General features: G+C 45.0%; 1 protein-coding gene across 1 annotated transcript in view; it reads right to left on the reverse strand.

Moving 5' to 3' along the window:
- The window catches only part of RAPGEF1 (Rap guanine nucleotide exchange factor 1), a 152,217-nt gene extending 135,624 nt beyond the window's left edge, over window positions 1–16,593 (reverse strand). Inside the window, exon 1 of the mRNA XM_007662214.2 lies at window positions 16,542–16,593. Coding sequence (XP_007660404.1) covers window positions 16,542–16,566 — 25 coding nt within the window. The 5' untranslated portion in view covers window positions 16,567–16,593. The remainder of the gene's footprint in view (window positions 1–16,541) is intronic.
- Window positions 16,594–22,566: the final 5,973 nt, after the last annotated feature.

Genomic DNA, 22,566 nt, shown 5'->3' on the forward strand with positions numbered 1-22,566 from the left:
TCCCCATTTTACAGATGAGGTAACTGAGGCCCAGAGAAGTGAAGTGACTCACCCAAGGTCACATAGCAGAATTGTGGCAGACACAGGATTAGAACCCAGGCCCTTCTGACTCCCAGGATTGTGCTCTATCCACTAAGCCACGCTGCTTTCGCAAGTATTATTATTATTACAACACGCTTATGGTCTAGTGAGGGAGAGAGACATTAATATAAATAAATATTTTATAATATATAATTTATAGGTAGGTATATAAGTGCTGTGGGCCTTAGGGTGGGGTGAATACCAAATACCTTTCCTCCTTATGCCTACATGGTTGGGTGGTACCCCCCTGCCCACCTCAGCCCTAAACCCATCTGACCTGGTTCAGGAGGCTCCCAATCACAGACCCATGGGATGAGAGGGATAGGAAGGGTGGAAAGAGAGCTCAGGTACCTATTCAGGGCAGACAATCAGGACATCTGGAAGCAGAGACGTCACGGAAGCCCAATCGCTTACCCTCAGATGGAAAGTGCCTCTCTATTTATACATTCTGCTTCACATAATATTTATAAAATGACGCTGAGCACACAGTGCTGTGCTGGGTGCTATAATAGGGCAACACATACGGGGCCCAGCCTCTACGGAGGAGGGAAACTACTAATGGAGAAGAAAACGGAATTAAACAAGAGCATCTGTGGTGAGGCAAAAATATAGAGGCGTAAGGACCTCTCGGGCAAATGTGGGTCCTAGATTGCCTTTAATGGAGAGGAGGGCCATGAAGACACTCAGGAAAGAGTGCGCAGAGGGAAGGGGGGGATACTTGGAACTTCTCGTCCCATTTTACTCTCATTTCCAGTGCCCACTAATAGGAAAGGCTATCAAAGACAAGGTCTATAATCACCTTCTCAACCATTCATCATCATCATCAAAATAATTAATAATTATGGCATTTGTTAGCACTTACTATGTGCCAAGCACTGCTCTAAGCACTGGGGTAGATACAAAGTAATCAGGTTATCCCAGGTGGGCCTCAAAGTCTTAATCCCCATTTTACGGATGAGGTAACTGAGACACAGAGAAGTTATGTGGTTTGCCCAAGGTCACTCAGCAGACAAGTGGCGGAACAGGGATTAGAACCCACGTTCTCTGAATCTCAAACCTGTGCTCTTTCCACTAAGCCTCGCTGCTTCTCATCATCATCATTATAACCAATAAATAATATCTACTGAGCACTTACTATGTGCAGAGCAATGTACTAAGCCCTAGGAAGAATACAATACAACAGAGTTGTCAGACATGCTCTCTGCCACAGTGACCTTAAGATTAGAGAGGGAGACAGACATTAAGCTTTGTGTACTGTGAGAGTGTGTGTGTGTGTGTGTGTCTGTGTGCACGAGTGTGTGTGTGTGTGTACACACAGTTGCTTTATGCAAAGATGTGAGCAAATCTTTCTGGATAGCCTTCGAACATTAGACTTTTTTAACCACAAAAAAACGAATGTCTCATAAAGTTTCAGTCCCTATTCTCCTCTCATTGTAAGAAAATGTATTTGATGACCTATCTGCAGAGTGATCTTCTCAGTCAATCTACAATGTCTAAATGTGCACCAAAACAAGCATAATCCATTCTACCCATGGCACAGAATTTGAACGTAACATCTGTTAATCCAATTTCTATTGTTAGGATAGCTATTTCAATTTTCTGAAAAATCAGCTTTACAGCCTAGGTTTCTTTTATTTCATCAGTTTACAACAGGGTGGTGTTGGAGATCAGACATTGATGTTAAAAGACGTCAAATTTCTTTATATGGCTTCCTGCCCGATATGTGAGTTATTGCTTTTCAAGACCTCATCTGAAACCCAAAACTCATTTTACCTCATCTTCCAGACATTGGTTTTGGGAAATGCAGGAAGAGGCTTCTTAGAAAAAGAAAGGAAAAAGACAGGATGTGTGAAATACAAAGATTAAGAGGTCCTTGGTAGAAACCCTTTGAAACCACAATTTTGTACAACAGGTCACCACTACTATACAATTGATCAGCACCAATAATCCCTAACTTGAATCCATATAGCCTCAAAATACTTCAAAAGATGTAATACTCTAGCAAACTCAATTCTGACAAGGTGAACTTCTGAGATCTACCCATCACTCGTCTCGTGTTGCGTCTCGTCTCCCTTTTGTGTTGCCCTGATTTGCTCTCTTTGTTCACCCCCTACTCAGCCATAACCATGATTTATTTATTTATATTCATGTCTAGCTCCCCCACTAGATTGTAAGGTTGTCGTGGGCAGGGAACATGTCTACCAACTCTGTAATACTTTACTCCCCCAGGGGTTTGGTTCAGAGCTCTGCACACAGTAAGTGCTCAATAAATACCAGTGATTGACTGACTGATTTAGAGATGGCAGGTTTGATAGTGTCAATCTGAATCTGGGTCCTTGGCCTGAGAGTCTTCCCTGGGCCCATAGGGAACTAGCACACGGTTCCCAGATAGTGTGTGCCCAATTCCTTCCCTCAGGATTTAAAGGTGATGCCTTGGTTTTTAATTCTGAAAACAACTAAATCGTATTCAGATTTTAGAATGATACATAAGAAGCAACATGGGGCTTGATTTCTAAATTAAATAAAGCCTAGGTTCTGAGTTTTATTTATCTGTATTGATGTCTGTCTCCTCGACTCTAGTCTGTGAGCTCATTGTGGGCAGGGAATGTCATCGTTTCTTGTTGTATTGTATTTCCCCAAGTGCTTAGTACAGTGCTCTGCACACATTAAGTGCTCAATAAATACTATTGAATGAATGAGTCTTTTGGTCATTAAAGAGACTAGGTTTTTTCCCTAAGAATTGGAGGTGCTAATCAATCAATGGTATTAAGCACTTCCTGGGTGCCAAGCACTGTACTACACGCTTGGAAGAGTACAACAGAGTTGGTAGACAAGTTCCATCCCCACAATGCTGACAGTCTAGAGGAGGAGGCAGACACTGATATAAATACCTAAATTATCAATCTGTACACAAATGCTGTAGGGCTGAGGGTGGGGTTAATATCAAATGCTTAAGAAGGGTACAGCTGTAAGTGCAGAGGCGATGCAAAAGGAGGAAGTAGGGGACTCCATCAATTGCATTTATTGAGCGCTTAATTTGTGTAAGGGAAAACAGGACTTAATCTGGGAAGACCTCCTGGAGGAGATGTGAAGGTTTTTTGGGTGGGGAAAGTGACGGCCTGTCACATATGGAACCTCCATGTTCCAATGTTATCCCATGGGCTTTTATTCCACTTACAAAAAATTCCCCCAACAGTTCTGAAAAGATAAACAGTTCTTCACTTTCCTTTCCAAATCTCTGGGATGAGCTCCTATAAAATTGCTTATACTCACATTTCCCTCCCTTGGACATGGTTAGAAAATTAATCCCATATTCCTCTACTCTTCTTCAAAGGCATATTAAAGAATCATATAGAAAGCTCTTTGACAGGCCCCTGACCAAGCTCAAATAAGGTGAATTAATATTACTAAACGGCAAAGGTCTGTTGACTTCAACTACGAAAATCAATTAAAGAGCTGATCCAGTCTCACTTTCTCTGTAAATGGCATACTTGTGAATGTTCAAGTGGCCAAATAGGTTTTCTTCCAACTCTGGATATGTTTCAGGGAAAAACAGGTTAAGGAAGAAATGCACAAAAACAATGAGGCTTGGGCTCTAGTTTAGCTATAAAATTAACCAAAGGATAGAAATGAAAGGTACTAAATCATCCTGCTTGTGGTTATTTGGTGCAATTTATAAGGTGCTTGTGTACAAGGATCTTGGAAGGTTTGCAGTATTTTTTTCTGCCCAGGACAATAGCAATGTACTTTATCAGTTCATCCTCTAGGCTGTATAAAGATCGCTTAATTAATCCTGACAGTGCCACCCTTCAAGGGGAAATATGGAGATTGTGAATGAGCCTCTTGGGAGATGGAAAGAAAATAGATGACTCAGATGAGTCATTTCTAAGGGTCTGGAATAAACTGCCAACATCTCTCTAGTTGTGGGATGTGTTCCTGTGACATGTTCTTGAAAGGAAAACATTAAGAAAAAGCAAAATTGAGGCTTTTTACATTAATCAATATAATGACATCATTTGTGCAGCAAAATATTAAAGGTAGCATCCATTTTTTTCCCAATAAATTCTACTCTTTAAAAGGTTATTACAGGGCCACAAAGACTCACTCACTGATGGGTGAACTGGATGCTATTTACCATTCCCAAATACAGAAATCCACTACAAAGGCAATGATTGAATCCTAGCTGGAGAGGGTTTTTCCTGAACTGGGCCCAAGTGAAAATAAAAATAATTAATAATAATAATTGTGGTATTTGTTAAGTGCTTACTATGAGCCAGGCACTGTACTAAGCACTGGGGCGGATACAAGCAAATAGGGTCAGACACAATCCCTGTCCCACTTAAGAGCTCCCAGTCTTAATCCCCATTTTACAGATGAGGTAATTGAGGCAAAGAGAAGTGAAGTGACTTGCCCAAGACCACACAGCAGACAAGTGGCAGAGGTGGGATTACAACCCATGACCTTCTGAATCCCAGGCCCGTGCTCTATCCACTACATCATGCTGCTCGGTATCTTGTATCTCACCATTTAACATTCCCTGGGCACTAACAACAGTGACAAAGCCAAGGTCAAATTTATTTTCCTTGCAGCAAAGGCAAACATCATCAATTGGTGCTGATTCATTAATAAGGAAGGTCTCACTGATGTTTGCAGTCTGTAAGCAAGGATCTCCAAGTCAATTATTTTAATTGTTTTAATCAAACATAATATCCAGGTTCATTCCCACATTGGAAAAATCAGCACACTTGCATTTATTATTATTGTCCCTGCTTACCTGAGTCTCCAGTTCATAAGGATTATTTTTGAAACAGAGGGGTAGAGAATTGGAGACAAACCTGTCTCTCTGGACAATTCAGACTTTCAAGTATTTGGATCATGCCCTATCCTGATCGATCCACAAACAAAAGTACCTTGGTGAAGGTTTTTATACACACACACATATGCACACACACACAGACACACACTCTACATATACAATGTATAAACGAGTGCACATATAGATATTGTACTCTCCCAAGCATTTAGTACACTGTTCTGCACTAAATGGTAAGTGCTCAATAAATACCATTGATGATGACAATGATGCATAGCACGGTACTAAGCGCTTGGGAGAGTCCTTTATATATGTTCCACTCATGCAAAAAACATCTTTATTTTACATATTTGAGAACCCAACTGAGTGGGGAAAACCCCCTAAAGATATCTTTTTCCTCTTAAGAAAAAAGATGCTACATAAGGCACACATATTAATAGGAGCATTTAATGAGTTCCTCAGCTATGCTAGACACCGCTTTGAACACACATATTCCATGATTCACCCATGCCAGTATCTTAGATTATTAAACTATCTGGGGAGTTTTTGCTCATTCCCTGGAACCTTATTGGCAGCAGTTTCTGATCGGGTGGGAAACTACATGGGATTTCCCCTGACTTCCCCTCCTTGCTGTAGATGTCCTATGTGCTAGTAGGGTCAGGCAGAATTTGCCGTCCAAGTAATTTTATATGGGCTAGTGAGAGCCTTCTCTGGACAACCCCATGCTCATTTTCTATAACCAATGCAGCCTTTCTCACTTTGATATAGACTAAAAGGGACTACACTCAGAAAACAAATTTAGCAATTGTTTCCAGGCTGCCTTTTGGTTCACTAAGTCACCATCCAGCCGCATTGCATTCCTTTGGTCTTCAGCTGTTTTCATTGCTCTCTTCTGGTCCACTCCTTTCTTCTCTCAAACATTACAAGCATCTGACTCTTGCTCCAGAGAGACCCTGGCCAGAATTTTTGTTTTCCCCAAGTTGTTTTCTCCCCACCTGTCACGCCTAATGCCCAGCAAAGGGTTAAAATCCTTTTCTTTTACCCTAGTTCTGGGAATCCCCAAATACAGCCCCATGCTTGATCTTTCCATTTCTCTTCAGTATAAAACAGGGCAGACTTTCTTTTAAAAGTTCACTTGCAGCAAAACTGTTGGGAGAGCAGAAGTCAAAGAAGACTGCAATGGGGCTCAAAGCACAAAAGCCATGGGACACTAGGAAAATAATCATCCAGAATACAATCCACACTCTACGCTGTTGTAGCAGGCATTGCTGCAAAAGAGGAATTGAACTCCACATTGTAGGTAAAAGACTTTTTATCAGACAACTAGAGAAGTAGCATGGCCTAATGCAAACAGCACGGACCTGGGTGTCAGAAGGATCTGGATTCTAATCCCAGTTCTGCCAACTGCTTGCCGTGTGACCTTGAGCAAATCATTTCACTTCTCTGTGCTTCAGTTTCCTCAACTGTAAAAGGGAACTTAAACCTGTTCTCCCTCCTACTTAGGACCGTGTGCCCCATGTGGGACAGGGACTGTGTCCAACCTAATTAACTTGTACCTACCCCAGCGCTTAAGACATTGTTTGACACATAGTAAGCACTTAACAAATGCCACAGAAACAAACAAAAAACCCTGTCCCTTATGGTGCAACCACAGAAGCAGCATGACCTAGAAAAGCAGAATGGCCTACAGGAGAGAGCATGGGCCTGGAAGTTGGAAGACCTGGGTTCTAATTCCGGCTCTGCCAACTGCTTGCTGTGTGACCCTGGGCACATCACTTAACTTCTCTGTGCCTCAGTTTCCTCAACTGTAAGACAGAGATTAATACCTGTTAGCCCTCCAACTTAGACTGCAAGCCCACTGTGGGAGAAGGACTGGAACCTGGTTAACCTGTATCTACTCCAGCACTCAGAAGAGTGTTTGACACTTAATAAGCACTTAAATAGCATTTTTAAAAAATCAATCCAACCAGTGATATTTATTGAGCCCTTACCATGTGCAGAGCTCTGTACTAGGTGCTTGGAAGAGTACAATGCAACAGAGTTGGAAGATACAATCCCAAAGATTGAAAAGAGAGAAAGGCGTTATCTATCTTGAAATTAAATTCTAATGAATCTATGTCTCCTTTGTTATCAATCAATTAATCAATGGCATTTGTTGAGGACTTACTGTGCATAGAGTAACACACGAAGCTCTCGGGCACGTACAATACTACAGAGTTGGTAGACCCATTTCCTGCCCATTAGAGTCTAGATGGGGAGACAGAAATTTATATAAATAGGTTAACAATACGTACATAAGTGCTGAGGGGCTGAGTGTGACATCTTGGAAAAGATCTGAGAAGATGGAAGAGGAACAAGTATCCAGGCTCTTCTCTAAAAGAAATTCAGTGAAGGGTTAATGGGATCAAACAGTCAATCAATTTACTGAGCACTTACTGGGTGCACTCTCCCAAGCACTTAATACAGCGCTTTGCACATGGTAAGCACTCAATAAATACCACAGATGATGATGATACAGCACAGCCTTATATTAAGCACTTAGGAGAATACAATACAACAGAGTTGGTAGCCACATTCCCTGCTCACGAGGCACAGTTTAATGGGGGAGACAGGCATTAAAATAAACTTTGTATATATAGGAAGGTGTTGTGGGGCGAAGGGGGTGTTGACTTTCAAGCACTTAAAGCCTACAGATTCAAATGCTTAGGTGATGTAAACGGGAGAGAGAGAGCAGCAGGGAAAGTGAGGGCTTAGTTGGGGAAGGCCTCTTGGAGGAGATGTGATTTTAAGTGGAATATAATGTCAGAGCATTTAAGATACAAATAGAGGACATAAACTATCAAGTAATTTCCAAAGCTCAGGCAGATAAAAGATAAAACAAGTCCTGAACCATTTAAATCTAACAGGAAAGAAAAATGGTAAAGATAATGACCCCATACTGGGAATTCACTAGAAGAACCAAACTCAATTGAGCTGAAATACATGCCATGGAATACAGATTTAGCCCTACCCAAAGTAAAACTAAAGTTGGGAGGAAAAAACCAAGTATCAGGGAAGATACATGACTTCTGCAGGTTGATTATGCTAAATCTCTCTTTAGCAGTATCCCATTAAAAGGGCTACATTTATGTCCTCGAACTCTGCTACAGTTAACTCGAGAACCAAGAGCCTGAGCAAACTAGAAACTGTACCAGATGACTAATAAGATACTAGTTTGAGTTGAATACAATGATATGCTAACATTTTTCTTAGCACCTGCAGAGTTTTGCAGGTCTCTGCAGGTCTCAATTAACATTATATTCTTTTAGAACAGAATCTAAAGGAATTGGTTTTTGTACTAAGCCCTGTGGTAGTTACAAGATAAGTCGGGTTAGACACAGTTCCTGTCCCACTTGGAGTTCGTAGTCTCCGTGGCTCAGTGGAAAGAGCCCAGGCTTGGGAGTCAGAGGTCATGGGTTCTAATCCCAGCTCTGCCACTTGTCAGCTTGGGCAAGTCACTTAACTTCTCTGTGCCTCAGTTACCTCATCTGTAAAATGGGGATTAAGACTGTGAGCCCCACATGGGACAATCTAATCACCCTGAATCCCTCCCAGCGCTTAGATGTGCAATGCTTTGCACATAGTAAGCGCTTAACAAATGCCATCATTATTATTATTATTATTAATCCCCATTTTACAAATGAGGTAACTGAGGCACAGAGAAGTTAAATGACTTGCCCAAGGTCACAAAGATAAGAATTTGTCTAGATCATCAGCTCACTAGCATAATAACTTCTCAGCATATTTTTTACATGATTTTAGAGCTAAGAATCAGAAGTTACTTGGAAGGATCCCCGCTCTTACTTTAGTGTCTAAGACTCACACTGGAGGTACTGAAATTCAGTTCTGGTTATTAGACTCTAATGACAAATGAGAATGCCAAATGGATCTTAAAACAAGGAATATGTATCTATTTTCCAGAGTGACCAGGGTCTGATGAGAGGAAATCAAAATGAGAAACATATTCAATGTATTTACTTATTTTTCCAAATTCTTGGTCTCACTTTCTTTTAAACATTTTCACAGTTGTAGGATTAGGAGTAGAGGAAGAGGGATTAGTTCTATTCTCCATCTACATCCGCTCCCTTGAAGAACACATTTGCCCCCACAGCTTCAACAACCATCTGTATGTAGATGATTCCCAAATCTACCTCTCTAACTCTGCCCTCTCTACTCTGTAGTTTTGTATTTCCCCGCCTTCAGGACGTATTCAGGACCGGATGTTCTGGAGAAAATATATCCACAGAGTCGCTCGGAATTGGAAACAACTCGATGGCACTGGATAATAATAATCAGGACATCGCCACAGATGCCTCAAAGTTAACGCATCCAAAGCAAAATTCCTCATCTTCTCACTCAAACCTTGGCCTCCCCACCACTCTAAACATCACTCTCCTCTGTGTCGCACAAGTCTCTAACCTTGGCATTATCCTCGACTCATCTCTCTCATTCCACCTGCATTTTCAGTCTACCTTCACAACATTGCTAGAGCCCACCATTTCTCTCCAGCCAAACTCCTACCCAAGCACGAATCATATCCCACCTCGACTTCTGTATCAGACCTCCCCGCCTCCTGTCTCTTCTGTCTCTGTCTCTCCCCAATCCAGTTCATACTTCACTCTGCTGCCCAGATCACTTTCTTAAAAGAGTTCAGCCCATGCCTCTCCACTTCTCAGTAACATCCAATGAGTTGCCCATCCACCTCTGCAACAAAGAGAAACTCCTTACCCTCAGCTTTAAGGCATGCAATCAGCTCTCCCCCTCCAACCTTACCTCACTCATCTCCTACCACAACCCAGCCCACACATTCCCTACCTGCCAACTTACTCACTATACCTCAATCTCACCTCTCTCACCAATGATTCCTTGCCTACATTCTCCCTCTGGCCTGGAACTCCCCCCTTACCCCCAAAACTTTCATATGTGACAAACTCTCGCTCTCCCCAACTTCAAAGCCCTTCTAAAATTACATCTTCTCCCGCTGACTAAGCCTTTATTTCCCCTTCTAGGTCCTATGCCCTTAGACTCGTACTCTTTAAGCACTTAATAATAATACTAACACTAATAATGATGATGGTATTTGTTCAGAGCTTTCTGTGTGACAGGCGCTGTTCTAAGCACTGGGGTAGATGCAAGGTTCTCAGGGTGGACACAGTCCCTGTCCCACGTGGAGCTCATAGCCTTAATCCCCATGAGGTAAGTGAGGCCCAGAGAAGTGAAGTAACTTGCCCAAGGTCACTCAGCAAACAAGTGGCAAAGCCAGGATTAGAACCCAAACCCTAATCATCTCACCATCAGTCCTATGGCACTTCTGTATAAATCCTTATAACCTGCCATTTTCCTTATCTATAATTTATTTCAATGACTGTCTCCCCACTTACACTGTATACTTCTTGTGGGCAGGGACTGTGTCTACCAACTCTATTGTCCCTAAGTGCTTAGTACAGTGCTCTGCACACAGTAAACGCTCAATACCATCAATTGATTGATAATAATTCTCTGGACTTCAAGGTTTGAAGATAACCATTATAATTTAGTAAAAAGTGAATCCAAAGCAGTTTTCAGTTCTTCGCTTCTTTCTTTTGCACCATGCTATGACAACTTGGAGTTCAGCATAATATAGCCTAGGTAAGAGAAGACACTAAAAACCAGTAACACTTGTGAAATGATTTTTCTTAAAGTTAAGGAGACATCTTTATAAACTCCATTTCAAGTTCTACAATAGCTTATTATCTATATAAAATTCCATTAAAAATCACTTCTCCAAAAACCAATTCCTTATAACACTGAAGAGATTCTTGGTGACCCAAGTTCACAGCTTTACTCTGTTATTCTCAAAATTCAATTTCTGATGATGCAAGGGATATTCTGAAAAATACCAACAACAACAACAACAACAAAAAACAAACCCCACCCCAACAGGCCAGAACTTTCTGGTGCTGAGAAAGGGGAGGAAAGGGACCAGAAGATAATAGAAAGACTAAAATAAGGGCAAGAAAAAAAATGAGAAAAAACCCAAAAGGGCCCTAGAAGTTGTAAAACTTCAAAAGCCATCAGGGAAGATCCCGGGTTAAAAAATATTGGCAGGGTAATTGTATTACATTGGAAAGTAAACATTCAAAGAGAAGCCCTTGAAATGCTGATAGTTACGGTGAAGTCTGCCAAGTCACTAACTAGTGAGCACAGTGGATTCAGGCACACAGGCTAAAAGGTGCTTAGCACAGAAAGCCAATTGAGGGTATTTTGTTTTTAAAGGAGTTAAGCAGGTTCCAACTCTTTCAGCACTCAAGTTATGCAGGGAAAATTAGCGTGAGCAGAGTGGAATCCAATGCAGAGCCCTGCACTGCCACGTGGGAGCCTAGAGCTCAAGGATTGTACTTTGTGTTGCTCATCCGTAACCGCTCCAACTGATTGAAAAGCAGCATTGACAGACTCTGAAAAATGACCTGGCGAACCTTCATTGGCTAAAAGGATAGCAATCATAGTGGATTATCAGTGGAAGAGAGGAAGATGAATGGAGGAATTGGTAAGCTTCCCAAGGCTGAGAGACACAAACAACAGGCTACCTTCTCCAGTCGGCAAGGACGGAAAATGTCATTTTAGCTCCTAAAGGTTAAGCCCTTTGGTCCAACAGAAAGAAAATAGAGAAGGGAGAGAAAGACACAGAGAAAAGGAGAGAGGGAGAGAAGGTAGAGTATCACAAAATCAAAGGTGGAAAAAACTCCACCCTCCCACCCCCGACCCCCCGGGGCCCCAGCAGTTGGCACAACTAACCCTTATTCATTCCAGATCAATCATATTTGTAAAGGCCTCAAAGAAAGGAGAGTCCATATCCTTTAACCCATTACTCCTCAACCCACTAAAAGGCAACTGAAAAAATAATAATGATTATTACTACAGTACTTGTTAAGTGCTTACTCTGTGCCGAGCACTATTCTAAGCTTTGGGGGAGATACAAGCTAATCAGGTTGGACACAGTCCCTTCCCACATAAGGCTCACACTCTTTATCCCCATTTTACAGATGAGGGAAATGAGGCCCAGAGCAATGAAGTAACTTCCCCAAGGTCCCACAGCAGACATGAGGCAGAGCCTGAATTAGAACCCAGGTCCTTCCGACTCCCAGGCCCATGCTCTAACCACTAAGCCACGCTGAAATATACTTTCAAAATTTATTGAGAAATCCTCCAGAAGAGGAAGTGTACCATCCTGATCTGACGCTGGGCAAGAAATCCTCTGGAAATGTTGCCCTGCTTAACAGGCAGTAATTTCTGGAATAGACTTTCTTCGACGATATGACATATGCTCAGTGTGAAGACGGGCAACGGTGCTGCAGGCTGGAAAATTATACGATGCTGTCCACGAAACCCGGCTACTTTTTACCCCAGCTACTGAGATTCAATGATCCCCTGGGATTACTCCAGAGCCGCGTAAATGCCAAATGTAGCTGGAGACAAAATAGGACTCAGGGGCCAGAAAATGATGTCAAGTCTTGCAAACATCAACAACAAAAATCACTGCCACTACCTTTGCAGTTTCCAGCAGCTTTCACGCTTTTGCTAAGATTTTCACATTTCTCACCAAAGCTTTAATACGGTACTGCAGGCACACAGCACCAATATCTACGGCACGTGAGCTGCAAAATGTGAGCTGGGTAGCTCCTCCTTATGCCTAGACACATCGACGACAACAATGTTTTCCCTGCTAATTAAACACAGCATAATTTTTTAAAAAAGAAAAAAAATCCACCACATGATTTGCAAAACAGTAATTGAATCTTTAGAGAGTCTATTCCCAGCACAGGGGAAGAAAAAAAAATCAGACACCCAGAGGAGAATCCCACACAATTTCTAGGAATAGAGAGAGATGAAATGGAAGCACTGAAGGTTTTCAAGGTTTGCATTAAGATTTATAATAAGATAGCTGTGCCCTATTCCCATTCTGTGTGATAGATTTTATATGGGCCGTACCCAGGTCTTCACAAGCGTGAGAGGAAAAAGTGATGAAGCTCTGAAATCTGCCCATCCAACTTATCTTTCCTGATTTCTCCACTGCAGTGGAAGGGGCAGTTCAAGTTAAAATTATACCCAGAATCAAATTCCAAAGAATACAATTACAGCTCGGTTTTAGTCACCTCACACTACCCGCAAACACCCTGGGCTACCTGCGGGCGAAGCATATCAGAGCTACTTCAAAAGGTAACAATAGGTCATTTCCCCCTCAGCTCCTTATTACCACAGGGCAAAACGAAATTAAACCAAAACAAAATTGCAGTTAAATGGAAAATGTACTTGTCCGGCCAAAAGCAAGTATAATCTGGTCGGCTCGGCCTGTACTTTTAAGCTCTGCTACCCAATGGACTTATGCAGAGCAAAGGAACACAGTCACTGGAGAAACTGAAAGGTGAAGTCGACGTGGGAGAAACTGAAAGGTGAAGTCGACGTGGGAGAAACGGGGCTCCCAAAAGGCACATCAAAAAGGCCATCCGAGTTTAGGCCTCCAACATCCAGGTTTTGCTTCTGCTACGGAGGAGAGCTCTGCAAGGGAGCCCGGTCGCCTGGGTTTATTCTTCTAAACCAAAATCAGAATTAGGAAAGGGCACGGAAGAGGTCCTGGCAACCCGGTCCTGGCAACCCACATGAAAAAGCCTCCTCTCCCCCATCCCCATCTTTGGATCTGGGTGAAAGTCTCCGAATTTCTGGGGCAGAATTTGGGGGGGTTCAGTTTGCCCTCCATCCCTTAGCCCCCCCGAAACTGGGTAGTCCAAGGCCCTCTCCCCAGGCGGCAGATGGGGGCGTGGGGGATGTCGATATAATAATAATCCTATTTATTGAACGCTCACTGTGTGCAAAGCGTCGGCTAAGCACTCGGGAGAGTACAATGTAACATCAGACAATAATAATCGTATTTATTGAGCACAGTATGCCAGGCACTGTACTACGCGCTTGGGAGAATGCCTGGGAACATCAGACAATATAATAATAATCGTATTTATTGAGTGATTAACGTGTGCCAAGCAATGGACTAAGCTCTTGGGAGACTACACCAGAACATCAGAGATTATAACAATAATATCGGTATTTATTGAGCACTTACTGTCTGCCAACGACTGTACTAAGCGCTTGGGAGAGTACAATAGAACATCAGACAATATAATAATAATAATCGTATTTACTGAGGGCTTACTCTGTGCCAAAGACTGTACTGAGCGCTTGGGAGAATACAACAGAACATCAGCCAAAATAATAATAATGATCGTATTTACTGAGCGCTTGCTGTGTGCCAAGGACTGTATGCTTGGCACATAGTAAGTGCTTAACAAATACCATAATAATAATAATCACTATGATTACTAAGCGCTTGGGAGAGTACAACAGAACATCAGACAATATAATAATAATAATGATCACATATTACTGAGTGTTTGCTGTGTGCCAAGGACTGTACTGGGCATTTGGGAGAGTACAACAGAACATCAGACAATATAATAATAACAACAATCGTATAATACTGAGTGTTTGCTGTGTGTCAAGGACTGTACTGGGCGCTTGGGAGAATACAACAGAACATCAGCCAAAATAATAATAATGATCGTATTTACTGAGCGCTTGCTGTGTGCCAAGGCCTGTAGGCTTGGCACATAGAAAGTGCTTAACAAATACCATAATAATAATAATCATTATTATTACTAAGCCCTTGGGAGAGTACAACAGAACATTAGACAATATAATAATAATAATGATCACATATTACTGAGCGCTTGCTGGGTGCCAAGGACTGTACTGGGCACTTGGGAGAGTACAACAGAACATCAGACAATAATCTAATAATAACAATCGTATATTACTGAGTGCTTGCTGTGTGCCAAGGACTGTACTGGGCGCTTGGGAGAGTACAACAGAACATCAGACAATATAATAATAATAATAATGATCGTATTTACTGAGCTCTTGCTGTGGGCCTAGGACTATACTGAGTGCCTGGGAGAATCTGATAGGGCATCAGACAATATAATAATAATAATAATGATCTTATTTAATGAATGCTTGCTGTGGGCCAAGGACTGTACTAAGCCCCTGGGAGAGTCTGGTATGGCAACAGAGTACGTGGGAGAGTACAACAGAACATCAGACAATATCACAATTATAACATGATGGCATTTAGTGAGCGCTTGCTGTGTTGCAAGGCCCGCACTGGGCGCCTGGGAGGGTCCGATAGGGCATCAGAGTATTTGGAAGATTAAAACAGAACATCAGACAATATCAAAATAACAATGATTGTATATTACTGAGCGCTTGCTGTGGGCCAAGGACTGTACTGGGCGCCTGGGAGAGTCCGTCAGGACATCAGAGCGCTTGGGAGAGTCCAACAGAACATCAGACAATATAATAATAATTATGATGGCATTTAGTGAGCGCTTTGCTGTTGGAAAAGGACTGTACTGGGCGCCTGGGAGGGTCCGTCAGGGGATCAGAGAGCTTGGGAGAGTCCGACAGGGCACCAGAAAATATCATAATAATAATGATCGTATATTACTGAGCGCTTGTTGTGGGGCAAGGACCGTACTGGGCGCCTGGGAGCGTCCATCAGGGGATAGGAGCGATTGAGAGGGTCCAACAGAACATCAGACAATATCATAATAACAATGATGGCATTTAGTGAGCGTTTGCTAGGGGGCAAGGACTGTACTGGGCGCCTGGGAGAATCCATCAGGGGAGCAGAGCGCTTGGGAGAGTCCAACAGAGGAACATCAGACAATATCAGAATAATAACAATGACGATATTTGGGGAGCGCTCGCTATGGGGCAAGGACCATCCTGGGCGCCTGGGAGCGTCCACCAGGGGAGAGGAGCGATTTGGAGAGTCCAAAAGAACATCAGGCAATATCCAAATAACAATGATGATATTTAGTGAGCGTTTGCTAGGGGGCAAGGACTGTACTGGGCGCCTGGGAGAATCCATCAGGGGAGCAGAGCGCTTGGGAGAGTCCAACAGAAGAACATCAGACAATATCAGAATAATATCAACGATGGTATTTAGGGAGCGCTCGCTGTGGGGCAAGGACCGTACTGGGCGCCTGGGAGCGTCCATCAGGGGAGAGGAGCGATTGGGAGAGTCCGACGGAACATCAGACAATATCAGAATAATAACAATGATGGTATTTAGGGAGCGCTCGCTGTGGGGCAAGGACCGTACTGGGCGCCTGGGAGCGTCCACCAGGGGAGAGGAGCGATTGGGAGAGTCCGCCGGAACAGCAGGCAATATCCAAATAACAATGATGATATTTAGTGAGCGTTTGCTAGGGGGCAAGGACCGTACTGGGCGCCTGGGAGAATCCATCAGGGGAGAGGAGCGCTTGGGAGAGTCCGTCCGACGGAACATCAGCCACTATCGGAATAATAACAATGATGGTATTTAGTGAGGGTTTGCTAGGGGGCAGGGACCGTAGTGGGCGCCTGGGAGCGTCCATCAGGGGCTGAGAGCCATTCCCTGCGCGGCAGGAGGTGTGAGCGCAGAGGGCTCGGAGGCCCCCGGGCCCATGCGGCCGTGCGGGCCCGGCCTCCCCCTCCTCCGGGAAGCCCCCCGGACTTGCCCCCGCGGCGGCCTCACCTGCTTTCTCGATCTTGCCGGACATTTCCGGGCTGCGCCGCAGGCCCAGCCCGCCGCCGCCGCCGCCGCCGCCGCCCCCGCCGCCGCCGCCGCTCATCGGGGAGCGCAGCGCCCCGCACAGCAGCGCCCCGGCCCGCCTCCCGCACGCTGGGGCCTGGCTGGGCCCGGCCTCAATCCCGCGCCGGCATCGTCGGGGCGGAGACCGCGGCGGACGCGGCCCGGCGGGATGGATGGAAGGAAGGAAGGAAGGAAGGGAGGGAGGAAGGAAGGGAGGGAGGGAGGGAGGGAGGAAGGAACGACCGAAAGACCGATGGACGGACGGACGGGTTGCGGGAATGGCCGCCCCCGCCGGGGCCCGGCCCCGCCGCCGCCGCCGCACTGCCACCTGCCGGATGCTTTCTTCCATGCACCGCCCAGGCGTCGCCGCACTGCCCCCTGCTGGACACGCTCTCCCATTCACCGCCCAGGCGTCGCCGCACTGCCCCCTGCTGGACACGCTCTCCCATTCACCGCCCAGGCGTCGCCGCACTGCCCCCTGCTGGACACGCTCTCCCATATACCGCGTCGCCGCACTGCCCCCTGCTGGACACGCTCTCCCATATACCGCCCAGGCGCCGCCTGCTGGACATTTTCCTCCAATACACCGCCCAGGCGCCGCCGCACTACCACCCTCCCTCCAATAAACCGCCCCGCCGCCGCCGCCGCTGCACTGTTCCGGGCCGGACACTCTCTCCAATACGCCGCCCCGGGACCGCCGCTCTGCCAGCCGCCGGATCCTCCCCCAAAACACGCCGCCCGGCCCCGCACTGCAACCCACCTGACACTCCCCCAAAACACACTGCCCCCTGCCGGACACTCCCCCCAAAACGCAGCGCCCTCCCGCGCAGCGCCCCCTCCGGCCGACGCCGGAACTGCCGCCGGCTCCCCCACGCCCCCTACCGGCCATCCAGAATCATCATCATCACGACAGTATTTCTTCATAATAATAATGTTGGTCTCTGTTCTTTCATTCATTCACTAGTATTTATTGAGCGCTTACTATGTGCAGAGCACTGGACTAAGTGCTTGGAATGGACAAATCGGCAACAGACAGAGACAGTCCCTGCCCTTTGACTGGATTACAGTCTAATCGGGGGAGACAGGCAGACAAGAACCATGGCAATAAATAGAGTCAAGGAAAAGAACATCTCATTAAAACAATAGCAAATAAATAGAATCAGGGTGATGTACATCTCATTAAACAAAATTAATAGGGTGATGAAGATATATACAGTTGAGCGGACGAGTACAGTGCTGAAGGGATGGGATGGGAGAGGGGGAGGAGCAGAGGGAAAGGGGGGAGAAGAGGGTTTAGCTGCGGAGAGGTGAAGGCGGGGATTGTGCAGAGCACTGTTCTAAGCGCTGGGGTAGATTCAGGGTAATCAGATTGTCCCACGGGAGGCTCACAGTCTTAATCCCCATTTTACAGATGAGGTAACTGAGGCCCAGAGAAGTGACTTGCCCACGGTCACACAGCTGACAAGCGGCAGAGGCGGCGTTCGAACCCATGATCTCTGACTCCCAAGCCCGTGCTCGTTCCACTGAGCCACGCTGCTTCCAGTAATAATAATGATGATGGTATTTGTTAATTCATCCACTCAATTGTATTTATTGAGCACTTACTGTGTGCAGAGCACTGCCCTAAGTGCTTGGAAAGTACAGTTCGGCGACAGAGGGAGGCAATCCCTACCCAACACCGGCTCACAGTTTAGAAGAGGGAGACAGACCACAAAACAAAAAAATAGACAGGCATCAATAGCATCAAAATAGATAAATAGAATTATAGATAAGTACTATGTGCCAAGCACTGTTCTAAACGCCCGGGGAGCCACAAAGTAATCAAGCTGTCCTACGTGGGCCTCACAGTCTCCATCCCCATTTTACAAAGAAGGGAACAGAGGCCCAGAGAAGTGAATTGTCTTGCCCAAAGTCACATGGCTGACAGGTGGCGGAGACGGGAGAAGGGATTAGAACCCACGGCCTCTGACTCCCAAGTCTGTGCTCTTTCCACTAAACCACGCTGCTTCTCTAAGCGCTTACTATGTGCCAAGCACTCTTCTAAGTACTGGGGTAGATACAAGATACAAGATAGGGAAGCAGCACGACTTAGTGGAATAAACCCCAGCGTGGGGGTTAGAGGACTTGGGTCCTAGTCCCGGCTCCCTGACTTGTCTGCTGTGTGACCCTGGGCAAGTCACTTTGCTTCTCTCGAGAAGCAGCGTGGCTCAGTGGAAAGAGCACGGGCTTTGGAGTCAGAGGTCATGGGTTCGAATCCCGGCTTGGCCACTTATCAGCTGTGTGACTTTGGGTAAGTCACTTAACTTCTCGGTGCCTCAGGTACCTCGTCTGTAAAATGGGGATTAAGACTGTGAACCCCATGTGGGATAACCTGATTCCCCTGTGTCTACCCCAGCGCTTAGAACAGTGCTCGGCACATAGTAAGCGCTTAACAAATACCAACATTATTATTATTATTATTATTACCTCATCTGTAAAATGGGGATTAAAAGTATGAACCCCACATGTGATAACCTGATTACCTGTATCTACCCCAGTGCTTAAAGCAGTGCTTGGTACATAATAAGCGCTTAATAAATACCATTATTATTATTATCAGAACAGACATTCGGGCTGTGGTAGGTTACATTGCTTGAAACAAGCCCAAAGTAGAGAGGGCATCTATGTCTCCCCAGAAGTTTCGAGTTCTTTCTGCATCCCTTTCCATCTTTTCTGAGGATTAGGCAGAAACATTTAAGTAAGTCTCCAGACATGCAACCCACAGCATTACAAAACCCACAGCCACAATATCCTTTGTATATAATAAATGCTTAACAAATACCATTAGTATCACTTTTATTATTAATTATTATTAACAAATACCATCAATATTATTACAATTCAGCAACAAAGAGAGACAATGCCTGCCCACAATGGGCTCACATTCTAGAGTGGGCGAGGCAGACATCAAAACAAGTAAACAGGCATCAGTAGCATTGATATAAATAGAATTCATTAATGTTTATTGAGCACTTCCTGGGTTCATTCAGGCATTCAATCATATCTATCGAGCACTTACTGTGTTCGTTCATTCATTCAATCGTTCAATCTTATTTACTGAGCACTTACTGTGTTCCTTTCAGTCACTCAATCATTCGATCATATTTATTGAGTGCTTTCTGTGTTCATTCATTCAATCATTCAATTGTATTTGCTGAGCGCTTACTGTGTTCATTCATTCATTCAGTTGTACTTATTGGGCACTTACTGTGTTCATTCATTCAATTGTTCAGGCACAATTACTGAGCGCTTACTGTGTTCATTCATTCAATCATATTTATTGAGTGCTTACTATGGGCAAAGCACTGGGAAGAGTACAATGTAACAATAAGCACACACACATTCCCTGCCCACAGTGAGCTTACAGTTTTGTGGAGGAGACAGACATCAAAATAAACAAATAAATTACAAATATAGACATAAATGCTGTGGGGCTGGGAGGGAAGATGAATAAAGGGAGCAATTCAGGGCAGAAGGAGTGGTGGAAGAGGAAAGGAGGGCTTAGTCAGGGAAGGCCTCTTGGAGAAGATGTGCCTTCAATAAGGCTTCGAAGAGGGGAAAAGTAATTGTCTGTCGAAGATGAGGAGGGTCCAGGGCAGGGACAGGATCGTGGATGAGAGGTCGCTCCCACCAGTCCACCTCATGCCCAGGCAACTCATCATTCAGTGGTATTTAACAAGTGCTTACTGTGTGCAGAGCCCTATACTAAGCGCTTGGGGAAGAAAATGTTGGTAGATATGATCCCTGCCCACAAGAAGCAAACCTCTCATCTCCACAGACCCAGCCCTGGAACTATCACCTTCTCTTTTTAATCCCCTGACCCCAGCCTACTTTCATTTTAGCCTCTCTCCTTCAGCCTGGATCATCCCTGGGGAGCTGCTTCTGCCCCTTCCATCCAGGATTCCTATCCCTCCACTCTAAAGAGGTGCTATGGGAGGATGCCTTCCCTTCCAGATGGGCAAACCGATTTCTCTTTAGTAGTTGATGCAAAGACTTCATTATGAAAGGTCCCCACTGACTCAATTTGAGAGATGCCATTAGGCCTACAATATGCACTCTAGTGAATGCTAAAATATCCATCTCTGCCCCTTTCCCAGTGAGCCCCTTAAGCCCTGACGTGTCTGAAGGGGCTGGCCTCGCCTTTTTTAAGGTATTTGTTAAGTGCTTACTATGTGTCAGCCATTGTACTAAGCTCCTGGGTAGATACAAGCTAATCAGGTTAGGCTGAATCTATGTTCTACATGGGGCTCACAGTCTTAATCCCTATTTTACAGATGAAGTAACTGAGGCCCAGAGAAATGAAGTGACTTGCCCAAGGTTACACAACTGACACGTGGTGGAGATGGGATTAGAACCCACTTCTTTCTGACTCCCAGGCCTGTGCTCTATCCACTAGGACATGCGGCTTCTCAAGGCCTTGACAAGCCTTGGTTTCCACCTAAACGTGCCAGGCTGGAGCAGGGGCACTCCTTGTTGTGGGCAGAGAATGTATCTGTTTAGTGTTATATTGTACTCCCCCAACCGCTTAGTACAGTGCTGCCCACAATAAGTGCTCATTCAGTATGATTGAAAGAATACCCTGTACTATTCCCAATAGAGAACATAAACCCTCTTTTCAAGGAGTAGGGAGACAGGATTCAGGGCAAGATGAAAGAAGAGGGATTCAATCCTGCATCCTCCCTTTAATGCTAGCTGCGAGTCCCATGGCCTCCACAGTCTCTCGAACCCCTTGACCTGCATGGGGAACTCCAGATCCCTCCTCCACAAAGGCAGCTGGCTGTGGTTCTCAGCAGAAAGCTCCCCATCTCCTCAGATCCTCTCCTCCCTGGATCAAAGGCAGAGCCAGAGATTGACAAATTCATTCACTATTCAACCAGCTGAATGGCTGCTGAACAAGGGCTGGGAGCCACAATGTCTCATTTCACATCCCTCTCCTTTTGTAATACTGTCAGCTGCGTTTCCAGAGTAGATTTGGCATCTGGCCAGTCCCCTGCCTCCCTCAATCCCAATGTCTCTGCCCCGAAACCCGCTACGTCACAGAGAAGCTGATTCGGTTCTTCAAGTTCTGGTACCCAGGTGTAAAGCGGAAAGCAGGATTGAATGAATCCCAGCCACAGGAAGCAGGGTTAACGATTCCCACAAATACCATTTGACAGTGAGTTTCATACACAGATAAAGGTTATTCATTAAATTCATCTCATCATGTGTCTTTGTGAAGTCTGGCATAGAGCCCATATTAGGTAATGGGGATACCTGCTTCTAAGGGGAAAGAAAAAAAAATCCAATGCCTTCTGCTTACCTGGGGCCTAGGAAATGGACTAAATGCCCACTCAGGGTTCTTCTGGCTCTGTGATGCTGTTATGAATAACTGGTGCCAGGAAGGAAAGTCCCACTTCAGGGAGACATTACTGTAAGCCATTTTGAAAGCAAAAGAATAAATGAAAGCTGAGAAGACAGGGCCTTATTTCAACTACAAAGCTACCAGGGTGGGCCAATGACAGAAGAACACTATCAATCACTCCCAAGTATTTCTGGTTCTTTCTTTGTCTCCTTCTTTGCCTCCTTCTCTGTCTCCTCTTTCATCTCATTCTTCAACGGTGGATATCCCACAAGGCACTGTGTGGGGTCCCTTGCTCTTCTCCCTCTGCACTCACACTCTCTCTCTTTGGGAACCCGTCTTCTTGAATAACTTCAGCCTCCACCTCTAAGTGGATGACTTCCAAATCTACCTCTCTAGCCCTGCCTTCTTCCTTCCTCACTATCCCATCCTACATCTCCTCTCGCCTCCAGGACGTCACCTCTTGGATGGCCCACTGGCACCACCAATTCAGCATCTTAGTATATCCAAATCCGAACTTTTTATCTTTCCTCCTGAAACCTCTTCTCTTCCCCATTTCCCCAGCTCTGTTGACACCACTGACACCAGCAC

Source organism: Ornithorhynchus anatinus, chromosome 4 (assembly GCF_004115215.2).
Source record: "Ornithorhynchus anatinus isolate Pmale09 chromosome 4, mOrnAna1.pri.v4, whole genome shotgun sequence".
Classification (NCBI taxonomy): domain Eukaryota; kingdom Metazoa; phylum Chordata; class Mammalia; order Monotremata; family Ornithorhynchidae; genus Ornithorhynchus; species Ornithorhynchus anatinus.